Genomic DNA, 14,421 nt, shown 5'->3' on the forward strand with positions numbered 1-14,421 from the left:
GTCTCTGGTGTCTGATGTCTAATTTTGCTTTCCCCCGCGTATTGTCCTCTGTGACTATTTGTACCTGTGCCTTGTTGCCCTCCTGTGTCCAGTCGTCTACAGTCAGTCTTTGTCTGACCATCTGTTAATCCTTCCAGCATTTTTTAACTTGCCACCGGTCATTTATCTCACCTATTCTTGCATCCCTTCAATGACTTTTAGCGAAATTCAGAATCGACTTTAAAATTCTGCCGTTTCATATAAAGCTCTACATGGACAGGTCGCTGCTTATATAGCAGAGCTTCTGAAACCTTATCACAGCAGCTGGCCTCTCATCTTCTAGCCAGGTCTAAAACATGTAATAGACACGCCAGTCCACTGAGTCGGTTTTACGTTGTGGAGAGGCAAACTGTGAAATGGACACGAATGCAGAAGTTGCAGTACCAGCAAGAGGAGATAATATCTTTAAGGCAAAGAATTCAGTAGTGAACAAAACAAGGTGATTAACAGGGCCGTTAATCACCAGATATTATCAAGTGCTTTAGAGACAGGTGCATTTGCATTTACAACAAAAAACTGTTTAAAAGTATATGAAATACATGAAAAACTGAGAGGTGTGTTTTATGTTGTTAACTCGTTATTGTGGAAAGTAAAAGTCACAGTGTTTTAATGGTCATTAAAAAGTGTTCACAATGTGTAAACTGATGAAGTATCATCTCTTTTCTTACCGCTCCCAAATACCCTGGCTCTCCTTTCTGTCCTTTCTCTGGTATATCCTGACAAGAAGAGTGAGCATGATTATTGCAGATGACTGCAAGGCAAGTTTTCTGTATGTTTCCATGTAAAATTGGATAAATGTGTTGATGGTACCTGTCCGTTAATGGAGAATTCCCGCTCTCTCTCCGCAGGTCCATAGCGGTCATCATATTCTTCCTCATACTCATACTCGTTCACGTGGTGGTAGTTTGTCGTGTTGTCGTAGTCTTCGTACTCTATGATCTATCCGACAGACACGCGCAGATACAAACGGTGAAGGACAGAAAAAAGCAGATGGAGCACAAAGAGACACAACAGGTCCGAGCTCGTGATGCTGTTCATGCCGCACAATCTCACCTCGTACTCTGTGACGTTTGGACTGGCAGTCACCGTGGAAACATAGGAGTCATCATAGAGGTCGCTGAAGTCAAACTCTTCGTACTCTTCGACCACGTGTTTCTTTGGCGGTCTCTCCACCTAAAGCGTACAATAGAATCAAAATAGATAAAACATTTGAGGCCTTTTAGGACATAACGGATGTTTAAACTTCCTCTCCCAGCCTGTTGGACTCAGAAATATCACGACAACTCTAAAAAAGGTGCAGCGTACTCCAGTTTTTTAGTGGTGCCCTAATTCCATGTGTTCTATTGGCTTCCTGGTTGCATTTCTAGTGGTGCTACATTAAAAACAAACTGAACCCAGTAAAACAGGATTCTTTCCGTGTGTTTTGAACTTGAAGCCAATGGGAAGAGGAAGAGGATTTGAAGCCTTTCCCAGAAGTGTGGTCCGTTGGCAGACGGACCCTGGCGAGCTACTTTGAACCACAAGAGCCATGTAATGTGCTTCACTACAAGCACAGGAAGAAACAGAGAAAGAGATAAAATGTAAGAGTGGGAGAACTGGTAGCGTTTATGACTTTATTTTAAGATACAAGGGAAATAAACAGCCCTGTGGTGCTTCTCAAAATGCAGCTACAATAAGAGGCATGAGTGCGTGTGTGGGAGAAAAAAATTTATTACATACTGGCAACTAAAACAGTGTGAGCTAATGATCTTTCCCTCCACACAGTGAACATATTTTCATAGCTTTTAATTTATGACACCTAGAGGATTTCAAAGAAGAGAAATATGACCAGCATAGTGTAATTAAACCATTCGTCTTTTTTGTCATATCTGGTTTCTAAAATGCCCATAAATACTGGTAAAAGTTTCCCTGCCGCTTGTAACCTTGGGGGGACACCTTTAATTTTAAAATGACAGAGCAGATTTACAGCATTCAACACCTGAGATGCCTCACGGTTGTGTGTGCCTGTGAAACTCGCCGCTCATTTCCCTTCCTTCTCTCTGACTCACCGTTAATGAGGACTTACCTCTTCGGCCTTTGTTAATATGCTGTTGTAGGGTAAAGGTTTGTCACAGTCTGGGATGTAGTCCTGACAGTACGTCTCCGCTGCTCTGGGGTCGTCGATGATCAGTAGCTGCTGGATGTCTCCCTGTGTCCCAGAAACACACACCAAGCTGAACTCGGAAAAGTCTGTGACTCCACTTTAGCTGTCAGGAATGCACGTTAAGGATGCCATTACTTGTAATCACTGAACAATATCACTGGCCCATCCACGTGTCTGTAACATCTCTATCTTCTGTGTTCATTTAGATGGATCAAAGTGACTTAACGGGCTGTTTTTATCGCCGCTCCGCACGTAATCGTCTCCAGAGCTTCAGTCTCAAATGGAGCCAGTTAAGACAGACACAAGCTCTTTCTTCTTCTCTCTGTTTTACACATGTACACACACATTAACGGATGGCGAGTCCAAGCCAAACACGCCTGGGAGTTGTTCACTTAAGCAGCTGGACCACCTGACAAAGCAAAGGTTACAGTTTGCACATTTTGCATCTGTGTCAAAACGACCGCAGATGCTTTTAAAGTGTGCACAGTTTTGTTTATTTTAATGGCTTGCAATATCCACAAATATTAATAAATACACCAGTAAATAATATTAAGAAAATACACCGTTCAAGAACTTAAACTGCACTGCATCCACCCACACAACCACTGGAGGGCGATGCAACTGGGAAAAGGCTCGATTCATTTCTCACTATTTGACTAACAAATCAAACAAGCGGCAACAAGCAGAGACACCTCCTCACCGCACACAAAGACCTTATTGTGGGTCCTAATCGTTTGTTTGGGTGTTTTTTTGCATGTTTTTATAGTTTTTATCAAAGACAAATGAGCTTCTGGTTTTACTAAATACACTGGAAAAAAAACCCAAAAAGACATTTCCATGGTGACCCTGAGAGCTCAAATGCACTGCAACTTGAGAAAAGAAAAATGCTGCAAAAGCACGCAAAACATATCTGAAGATGAATAAAACATAATGGAAGTAGGAAATCTCACTAAACACAACTGAATAAGGAATTGATTCAACCTCCACTGTTTCTTGTGCTTTTGCAGCATTTTCCTATTTGTTGGTGGGGGTTTTTAAGTTGCGGTGAGTTTGGCCTCTATGGGCCACCGTACATCACAATTAGCAATGACCTTCGCCACGGCTCACTTGACATTTCACTTGTAACCCCCTCCGTGTCACCGATCTACCTCAAACACATCTTCATCCAGCAGCCGTGTTCCAAACACGGTAACACCCTCAGTGCTGACGTGGGGGTCGTGACCTCTGAGCAGGTCAAGGGTGTTCAGCTTCTCACAGTCCAGGTAGAGAGTCACTGACTGCCCATCCACACTGTAGGCTATTCTGTGCCAACTAGTAACAAAGAGAGAAGAAAGTTACTCTATCCAAAGCTCCTGCTGGTTGAGAAGGTGTGCCTGTAAGCACAGAGAAAGATCTGAGCATATTTTCAATTCAATTCAATTCAATTTTATTTATATAGCACAAAATCACAACAACAGTCACCTCAAGGCACTTTATATTGTAAGGTAGACCCTGCAATACAGATAAAAAGCCCAACAATCATATGACCCCCTATGAGCAAGCACTTTGGCGACAGTGGGAAGGAAAAACTCCCTTTTAACAGGAAGAAACTTCCAGCAGAACCAGGCTCAGGGAGGGGCGGGGCCATCTGCTGTGACCAGTTTGGGTGAGAGAAGGAAGAAGGAAGCCTAAACAGTAACAGATTCACATATGATGTTTTTACTAACATTAATAGTCTCTTTTCCCCCTCATATTAACACTACTAAATGCTTCTTAAAAATTCTACTCCTCTGTTCATTGTTAGGTTCTTCTCTCCTGGGACTAAAGACGAAAAGCACATGCACACAGCATGTATTACCACACGTTATCTGCATTAAACAAATGAATAAAGAAAGAAAGAAGAACACAGAATCGTCATCATGGGTGGCTGTGTACGTGTGTAGTTACCCACTTGCCATCAGCCAGGTTGACCTTCCTAAAAGTGGGGTAAAGGTCTGGAGGGGGCTGGCCCTCATGGTCCTCATACAGGAATACAGGAGAACGGCCGATCTCTATGCCCAGCTGCTGTGTGCCCTGACAGATGCAGACACAGAGACCAGAAGGAAAACATGTCATGTTCATGAAATGATCATAAGAAAGAAAGACCTCCAAGATTTCCTTATATTTGATATGCACACAGGAATGCATGGATTTGTTTCCTGTAGCCATCATAGGATGCAACCAACCAGAAAAAAGCAGGTTTTAGGTTTGGGGCCTTTTTATTTTTGTAACTGCAGCATAAAAATCTGCTGGAGAGAGCTAATGTGCTCACATTCTTCCAGCTAGCATAAACTCACTTAAATTAGATTAGTCCAAAATTATAATTTCGACAAAAATGATCTTTATCAGAGATGACCAAACTCCCATTCTGATGACAAGCTGTGATTCAGGTGCAGGTTGCAGTGCCAGTGCATATCCAGTGTTTCATATATTAGTATGGTGACATAACTTCATTATAAAATGTATCGTGGACACAGTCAAAAATGCAGACAGATGAGGTTCAGTGGTGCATGTGTGATGCGTACCTGCGAGTCATACAGGGAAAGGAGAAAGACCTGTGAGCTTTTCAGAGCTCTAACTGTTGTCACCACTGAGAAATTCACAGGGAATGAAGAATCTGGGAAGAAAGCACGAAAAAGAAAATATATATATATATATATATAAAAAAAACAGATTCATTTTCATTTCTTCTGCCAAGCAAGTCTACAGACTCGTACCAAAACTCACCAGGGAAAAATTGCATGGTGGGAGCACTCAGCTGAATCTTCTTATTGATTTTAAAGGAGAGGTCTGGTTCCTCTCTCCCCTCTCTGCTGATGCACAGCCCTGCCTCTAAGGACACGCCCTCCATGTCCTCCGATACCTCCAGGACCTTCAGGACATCGACAGGAGCGACTGCCAAAAGACAAGAGCGCTGAGTGGGTATGATTATGGCCTGAATTTTCAGGTATTTGTCAAGTCAGCCTAGCCGGCATCTAAATTACAGCTCTTTCAGACTCAAAAGTGACACTCTTATGATGCATGCTTTTTACCATAATCACACACCGGCATGCACAGCAGTGTGCTCTGCTGCCAGTGTCGAGTGGCAGACGTTTGACACGGTCAAAAGTCATGTGGGAAAACGGGAAAATGTATGCATAGCAACTCCCTCTTTCATTTTCTAAGACTGCAGTTGCTGCCATGCTCATGCAATACATGCTCATCATTGGTGTTCCTTCTCTCATTAACCCCACTGAGCAGACAGACAGTAACCAACCAATTAAAAACAAAGAAGTTCCTCAGCAGTTAATTGAAAATCAAACTGAAAACCTTGTGTTCAATGTGTTCAAATGTGTGTGCTGTCTCCTCTAAAGTTTGTGGGGTGATGTTGGCACAACATATAGGCAACCCGATCAAGACGGAGAGAGAACATCCCCCCGTCATCGTTAAACTCTCTCTTGTTTGTTGCAGAGGCTCTGTGCACAAAAAAGTTATACCAGACTGCAACAATGAATACACACGTTTTGATAGTGACCTACTCTGCTGTTGTGCAAAAACAAAAACCGAAACACTCCATGTAAGAGACAACTGGAATATGCCCAGAGTTGAGGTTTAAGTAAAAATGCGTAACATATGCACTCACAGACATTCAGATTCTTTTGCGTGATGTGCACACAATAGCTGCAGAGCTCTGGGAGGACACTAAGCCGAGAAAGATGTGATATAAAAGACGAGGCTGGGCGGATTGGGCGGGTTGGAGGGAAGGGGGGGTCGGCGGAGAAATGTGCAACATATTGGAAGTAGGGAGATGAGAGGGGAAAATAGGAGAAATAATAGATGGTAGGGGAGAGGAGGGCATGCCTCTACTGGTGTGGCTCCTTTTCACACGTATTCTGAGGCTTACGTAAACCCTCCATCTGCCACGCACCTTAACCCAATCACCCTCCCAACACACACACACACAGGCATGTGCATGCACACATGGGGTTGGCATAATGTCTGAGTCTGAGTGCCAGATGTATTTGCTGCCTCTCTCTTCTTTTTTCTTTTTTTTTCGGTTTGTCCGTCTGCTTTGTCTGCCAGGCTGCCTGCTAGCACTCTGTCAGCTTGTAATTCAGTCTTCCTGCCTGGCATTGTATCATTTACAGATACAAGTCCATGCTATTAAAACATGCCAGTGACATCTTGATTACTTGTTCTGTGTTTAGTCCTCTGACTGCTAACCGAAGCTTCAGAGCTGGTGATATCATGCCTTTTGTTTAAAGTGAGCAGAAAACAAAAACAAACACGAAAACTACAAAAAAAAACTTCCATGTATGGGAGTTTACAGTCAGTGTGAGTACTTTGTCACTGTCTTGGTATTTTGTTTTGTTCTGCAACTCTGTGTTTTTAGTTCCCTTAGTTCCCTTATTTCCCCTCTGCTGTGTGTCCCCCTGTCCCCCCTCTTTATGTCAGTCCTCATGCTTTAGTATCTTCATGTTTCAGCATCATATATCTTTTCATTTCTTCCTGTTTTACTTTGTTTTTCCCCGTGTATTGATTTGCTTTTACTTCCTGTTCCAGTTTCCCTCTTGTGTGACTGTCTGCTTTGCCATCCTCGTTTTCACCTGTTGCTGATTACCTTCTCCTGTGCCTTATTCCCCCTCCTGTCACTGCATAGACCGTCTGTTTATGACCCTCAGCTTGACCTTGGTTTTTGTTCTTCCTTTGTGACTTTGTTCATCTATGAGATCTTTTTGCCACTAATCAAATAAATTGAATGTTATTGTTATTTAATTCCTTGTGTCCTATTTTTGGGTCCTCACGTCTTCAACATACCTTGCCAATACTAAAAGGTTGAGTTTTTGGTTGAGACTACTCACTTGGTTCACTGGTACAATTTGAATTTGAACTGGAAATCTGGTGGTTCCAGATGTGTGCAGATGTGTTGCTCGTTTGCAAACTGAGGTGAGCTGAAATTGTGATCCTTTACTGTTTCTACCCTCATCTAACCACACGTTGAATTCTAGCATTTACCGTTTATGGAAACATCTGTAAAAACTGATAATGCACTGACAGTAAATTACATTTTCTGCTTTTTACTGGAATATTTCCATTAAAAAATAATGTTTCCAGCATCCAACCAGAAGACTGCACGGCAGATCTTGGATATGCTGAAGAGATTATTTCTGAAGAGATTATCAGCAGAGGGAGGTTGGTAGTTGCATGCTAACAAAACCAAACAAATCATGATGCAAAAGCAAAGTGATGAATATTTAATCGTGTTTCTGCACACTCTTCTACAAGTCTAATATTTCAATTTTTTTATTGCTCAGCCGTGAAATTGTATTCAAAATTTTCAAATTAATTTTACAGTTTCTAACAGCCACTTAGCCTTTTCCTCTGTTTTGATGAAAATTGCCCTTACAGCTCCATCATTTTGGGATCTGGCTTGAAGAAGCGCACTCTGCTGTAGTCGACTGGCACTTTGTGATGCCTTTGTGTGCAGTTTTCAAGTGACGGTGCAAATTATCCTTGAAAACAGTGATTGTCTTGTGGCAAATGAATGCACAGGCCTCTGAAATTGTTCACCTTCAGGATCAACTTCCCTTTGCAGCGTGGATGCGCTTTCTTTTAAGTCTGGTGTGTGCACGTGGTGCAAAACCATACACACAACACAATTTTTCTTGGAACTTTAATTAACAGGTGGGCAATTTGCAAAGAGCCAGATTTGGCCCACAGGCCCTTAGACTCACATATGTACTAAAAAGGTCAACACTATAGAAAACTGTTTTATTACTCTGCTCCAATGTTAGCATGCTTTACTTATAGATAAAGATTGGTTGCAAGGTAGCTTTTGTTGTCCACACAGGCTAGAATGATAGACTTAAGGGATGACACTGACACCTATAAGCAGGCAGAGGGGTTTCAGTCATACATCAGCAGCACTGACATCTGAATGCAGCTGAGGACAAGACACAACATGGAGAGTTTGCTTTTACTCTATATGGATTTAGCTAATGTCAGCTAAGGTTTCCATATGCTCTTGATGTGTGAGTGTGTATGGGTTCAAAGCAACATCTGCAGATACACACACACACACACACACACACACACACACACACAGACAGACAAACAGTCACATCGTACCTATACTGTGCTGTACATACAAAAGGGGATGTTCTGCTCTCCATCGGGTTCTGCTGTTATCCTCAGGCGCTAAGCTGTGGTGTGAGGGGCTCCGTGAGCAACAAGAACATACATGCAGAGTATGTCAAGTGTAAGCCTCCACAAAAAGCAAAAAGATTGTGGTTTGAACAGAAAGACAAAACAGCAGAATGCTCTTTACTGTATAAAAATGTTCTTTACTGTACTCAAACTAATCAGGGGATTCAGGTGCAGGAAGTCAAAAACCTTCCAACACAGCTTAGAAATGAAAATCAGTGCTGTGGAGGAGTCAAAGGGTCATATTAATGCTAAATACAGTTAATCATTCACTTAAATGTATCTAATTTAATTTATCCAGTTACTTTAAATAAAACAAAAAAGGTCAAAAGGTCAGTGCTAGAAAGCGGCACTTTTGAGTGTACCTCCAACAGGTGCACACGTATATATGCTTTCTGATTCGCTGCCGCTCACAAACAAAAGGTTTAACCAGCTTCTTTGCAAACAGCCAGACCCAGAGATCCCATTTTAATGATGTCACACACGGCCAAGAGTGGAAGTAACAGTCTGAAGTAGAGATGGCACGATACCACTTTTTTATGTCCGATACCGATACCGATATCATAAATTTGGATATCTGCCGATACCGATATGAATCCGATATAGTGTTTTTTAATCAACAAAACTTTTTTTAAATTATCTTGTGCTGCATTTTGGAGAAGTTCAACTCAAGTTTGAAACAACACTACACTAAAGCTATTCTGTAATACCTGTAGGCAAAAAAGAAATATTTCATAGTTCACAATACTGAATCAATCTAATTAAACCTTAAACCTACACACCCCCTATTCTGGTATTTTAAAGAGTACTTAGGCCTAAATATAAGCAAACCTAACAATAGGGTTCCAAACTCCCCAGCAACAACAAAAATAAATAAATAAAAAATAGGGAACCACCCCTCACGCTCCAACTCATGATGCTTAATCGACGTAATCACCTTAATTTGATGCAGGGTTGAAAAAAATGCACAGAAAAGCAATTATTTTTCAAGAAATATTAAATAGATTCAACATCTTTCTTCAACAAAATTGCAGACTGCACAGATGGTACCTTCCCAAAGTAAAAAGTACTATAGCTTACTAGGGTATATATATTAGACTTAATAGTCACTATATACAGTAATTGACTTCTATTCATTTTACATCAAATTAAAACTTTGGGTGTCAGATAATTGTTTATTAAAAGCTCGACATTTTAAATGAGAATAAGAAAGAAAAGTATGTCTTTGTGCCCCCTTTTCCCTGTTAATGCCCTATCGGCCCCCCTGGCTAAACTTTGCTAGATCCGCCCCTGCACAGTTACAGCCGTCAGCTACATAGAAAAAGATCCTCGAGTAGAAAGTAATATTAAATACATTCTAACAACAGCTGATCAAGCTTAAACGTGCTGCTGTTGTTCAGCCGCTGGTTTCCTCTTTCTGGTGCAAAGTGGGCCAAAAACAAACAAGACAGACGGATTCCCGACAGAAAAGCCGATCAGCTGATCATTAAGCAGTTTCACGATTGAAGTAGCAGCCGGAGAGCGAGAGGCAGTCGCTTGTTAAGCTTAACGCAGGAATGCTTTACAAACGTTCAGAGATGGACTTACACACTTGCTTTACTTCTCTCGGGGATAACTTTGTCGGAGATGAAATGCTGGGTTGCTAGCGAAGCTCCAAATGCTATCCAGACCGCCACAGGTCCCGCATGCCACAGCCGCTCTATCACGTGATGCATACTGCTCCGATGTGCTAACGTTCTGAGGTGAGTTACAGCGTGTTGCAAGTTTGTGAGGTGCTTTCTGTGATATTTAATGGATCGGATTACATTTTTTATTTTTCTCCGATATCCGATCCAGTAATTTAGGTCAGTATCGGACCGATACCGATACGTAATATCGGATCGGTCCATCTCTAGTCTGAAGTCTGATCTTCTGTCTCACACTGATTCCTTGAACATACAGTAGACCAGCGATGTCAGACTCATTTTATATCACGGGGCAAACACAGCTCACTTTAATCTCAAGAGGGCCAGACCAGTGAAACTCCAACACGCCTACTACACATGTCATTCCTGAGATAGCTTGACTATAAGAAGAGGGTACGGTTTCAGCATCATATCTCAGATAAAGAAATCTTTCAGCATAGCTTTTTGAGCTTAAACTGTAGGAAATGAAAAACTTTATCTACACGGGTGGATGATTGGATGAACCGTTTAACACAAGTTAGACTGCAGCACTAAAGCCAGACGCAAACAACACACCAACAACTAAACTGGCACCATGTTGGAAAGACTATGGATTTTCTGGTAACCAGATGTTTGAAGACTGGCAACTTTTTTTTTTGCTATCTGTGTGTGTTTCTGATTAGCGTACCATTATCTCTATAATAGCAAAGAATGCAATAGCACACACTTTGCAGTTAAGGTTTCCTACACTGCACCAAAACACACACACATAAAAAGAGGGCACTCAAGGGCACAAACCCCCCACAGAGCATGTGCCCTAGGAGCCTGTCATTACTATCCTTTACCGCTTTTATTTTTTTGTAGACTCAAACGTCTCATAGCTCAAACATCCCTCTAAAAGGTTCGTCTCCACACAGACAAAACCAGGAAATAATAAGAAAAGGGCAGACTGTAGAAAATAGGATAGAGAGACCATATGTTTTCTTTCCTCCCAGTTCAGCTGGCTTTGATCAAGAAAACACACTGGATTGTCTCTCCTGCTGTCAGACACACACACACACACACAAGTCTATGCATAAATTTACACAAGCGCTTCGATGAATCCGTAATATCAGCGTCAGAGAGAGGGAAGCCTACAAACAGACCTGCGACAAGTGCTTCCGATCTCCTTTGAGGAATCTGCGTCTTATTTGTGATCTTCTCCCTTCTCTTTACCTAAATGAGAGTTTCACTCGCGTGCAGTGCATACAGTCTGACTCTCATGCAGGCTTCCTCTCAAACGCCGATCAAAGACTGCATCAATATTTGTCAGTCGCAGGGCTCCAGCTTTTCTCGGGCCGATACTTGTTGCTTTATGTGGCTCTGGCCCCTATTATTGTTGGCTGTTGCATCATATGGTAGCTTTGATTTTGGAGAACAAAGGGTGAGCATATTTTTAAACATGGAAAAAATTAAAGCTGTGCCAGAGTCATAAAAAAAATATACAAATGGTGAAAAATCTATCAGCACCTTAACATCAAAGCATGATTTTATTAAAAAAAAAAAAAAAAACAGATAATAGAGAAATAAATATGATTCCTTGTGTCAGATTATAAATTGAATGCATTCACTGGAGAGCTGCTGTCCCAGAAAAAAGAAGGAACGCAACGCCGATCTCATGATTTTTCTGTATTTTATCAATTGGCCACGACTCGCAGCTGGCTCAAAGGTTAATCCTGTACATGCATCCTTCATTTCAAAGTGCTTTGTCTGATATTTCAAAATAAAAGCCTGAAATCACCAGTGGTTCAACACGTGTTTCTTGGGGTCCTTTTAGAAACTTTTTATACAACCAGTTACCCAGACTGTTTACACAGCCGGGCAGTAAAATACCCAGGCATCAGCTGATTTGAACTAAACGAGTTTAACTAAAAGCTTTTTTTTTTCTTGTATTAATGTAGGGCCTTTAAAGTCGTCATATTTTGAGTGCATGTAAGTTCCTGTGTTTCCTTAGCATTGTGTTGTTTGGGACAGTGGTTGCTGCTGTCACCTCACAGAAAGAAAGTCCTGAGTTAGAAAACACAAGCCAGCTGTGGGCTTTCTGTGTGATGTTTGCATGTTCTCCCTGTGCCTGTGTGGGCACCCTCTGGCATCCTCCCACAGTCCAAAGACATGCATGTTAGGTTAACTGGTGGTTCAAAAATTGGTTGTAGGTGTGCATGTGAGTGTGAAAGCTTCCCTGTCTCTCTGTATTGGGGATTCAGTGCACTGATAGGAGTGAGCCGAACCTTTTGTTTTATGACAGCTGGGACAAGCTTTAATTGTATAAGTAGATGAAAATGGTTGAGAATGACTTTTCCATCTGAGTAATTTTTCTGTTTTGACATATCAAGCATACTCATGTGGATTCTTTTGTTTTGCTTTTTGGGGACTGGTTCCCCTTCATGCACTAATTGTAATTACCTTAGTCATGCTAACGTTTAGCTAAAGACAAAGCACCGCAGAAACCGATGAAAATGTCTTAGTTTTGTTATTATTAAAGTCATACACATATACATATATCCTTCTTGTTTTGGAGGAAATACTTTTCCTCCAAAACAACTTTTTTCTGTGTAAAACAAGTATTAAAAGTCATTAACCTTTTAAATTAGGGTCTTAATGTGTCTTTCTGTTTGCGTAATACCAGTTTCAACTTTCCACATCAGACGTTGCACACTGGACCAAAATTCAGTTCCAGACTATCTTTGCTGTCACACATCATCCTGAAATCAGCAGTGTTCATTGAATAGAAAATGTCTGTACAGATTTCATGGCAATCCATCCAGACATTTTGCTTTGATCTTAAACAAAGTGAACATAATTTTCTCCTGAGGATATATACGGCATTAACTGAGTACAGATGGGGGGAAACTCTGCATTTAGTTATTGAGAGATTGAGTGAATGTTTTCAAGGATTTCTTCGTGGAGTCTTGCATGGCAGATTCTCTTTAAGGTAAGGCAGAACGATACAGTCAATCCTCATCGTCTTATCCCGATATTTGCCTGTGAGCGCTAAACAACAAGGCATTTAAAAAAACAAAGTTGGATAAATATAAACTCACATCTAGTGCCAGATAAGAAGTTCAGGTATTACCAGTTAGTACAAAGATAATACTCTAACTCTAATTCATCCACTAGTTGTCAAAGTGTTTCAGTCTAACAGGGCAGGCCGACCCCCACACTGACACTCCCAGCCCTTATAAGTACAACATCTTTCACCAGCAGTCATTTTAACATGAAACAGAAGGTAAACCCAGGTGTTGCTCAGTTTATCCAAGGTTTACTTCTGAAAGCAGAGCCTTTACTAGGGTGCTCAGTACCACCTGTGTCTGCCTACTCCTTAATAACTGATGCTGAGAAAAGGGTGAATCTGTTGCATTCCCATAGGTTGTGTCAGTGGTGTAAGTCGGTCAGACTGTAACAGCAAAACCTCAAACTGAAAAAATGGCTAAACAGACTGTGTCAGGCTGATAGTTATCAGTTACACAGTGAGGAAGGGTAGGCGTCAGAAACACCTCAGGCCACGCTGCTCTGAGGTCTGAGCTCATAATTTAAACAAAACCTGTTGGACAGCCAGGTGCGTGACTTTTTCCTACCATGAGAAAAATATCAAGAGTGACCAAAGGCTGTTAAAAAATACAGGAGTTTGTTCGTTAATTGGAAAAGAGCTGATGAGGTAAACAAAAGAGCGTTTGTTCATGTGTTTTCACTCTTTGTGAATCTGTGTTTCTCTTCGCTTCAGTGGGATATTTTCTAATAAACTCTTATTTACAAGAACATCTTGAGACACGCTCAAGATGCCTCCAGGTCAGGTTTATAACCTGAGTTTGACCTGAGATGACCTTCTGGTCCAGAGGTTACATTAGTCAGCTTAGAAATGACCTTCACAGATAAGGTATGTGAGTATGTGTGTGTTACTACTTTACACTGCGATGGAGGATAATGAACCTTGAAATATGGCATCGTAAGTTTTTTCTTAATCTCCAACACAAAGGCAGATGCTATTAAAGGTTATTGAGACATAACACAAATAGTTTTATGCTTTCTCAGCATCTTCTCAGATGGAGCACGTGAAGACAACATGGTGGAGTGTTTGCCAAGTCACCTGCTCGCTACTCCTGAACTAAGCTGTTGGTTCTGGGGGGATTTCAAATGAAACCATCATTAAATGAGGAAAACAAGAACAGTTAGAAGATGAAGAACACAGTTCAGCCTGGACCTTTTTAAGCCTATCCTTCATTTTCTGAAGCATTTTATGTCCCCGAGAAGCACTTTATAGTCCGTGTGACTGACTAAATTAGCTCATCTTCAGCTGTTCCCTTAGTTTACATGATCTTTATCCAATATCCAACACTG

General features: G+C 41.3%; 1 protein-coding gene across 1 annotated transcript in view; it reads right to left on the reverse strand.

Moving 5' to 3' along the window:
- The window catches only part of LOC120741433 (collagen alpha-1(XI) chain-like), a 53,058-nt gene that overhangs the window by 37,141 nt on the left and 1,496 nt on the right, over positions 1 to 14,421 (reverse strand). The window contains exons 2-9 of the mRNA XM_040044391.1: positions 4,928 to 5,095; positions 4,726 to 4,817; positions 4,113 to 4,234; positions 3,331 to 3,493; positions 2,105 to 2,227; positions 1,093 to 1,212; positions 850 to 978; positions 708 to 755 (exon numbers count right to left, since the gene is read on the reverse strand). Coding sequence (XP_039900325.1) covers positions 708 to 755; positions 850 to 978; positions 1,093 to 1,212; positions 2,105 to 2,227; positions 3,331 to 3,493; positions 4,113 to 4,234; positions 4,726 to 4,817; positions 4,928 to 5,095 — 965 coding nt within the window. The remainder of the gene's footprint in view (positions 1 to 707; positions 756 to 849; positions 979 to 1,092; positions 1,213 to 2,104; positions 2,228 to 3,330; positions 3,494 to 4,112; positions 4,235 to 4,725; positions 4,818 to 4,927; positions 5,096 to 14,421) is intronic.

The sequence above is a fragment of the Simochromis diagramma genome, unplaced genomic scaffold, assembly GCF_900408965.1.
Source record: "Simochromis diagramma unplaced genomic scaffold, fSimDia1.1 OVJJ01000798.1, whole genome shotgun sequence".
In the NCBI taxonomy this organism is placed as follows: Eukaryota; Metazoa; Chordata; class Actinopteri; order Cichliformes; family Cichlidae; genus Simochromis; species Simochromis diagramma.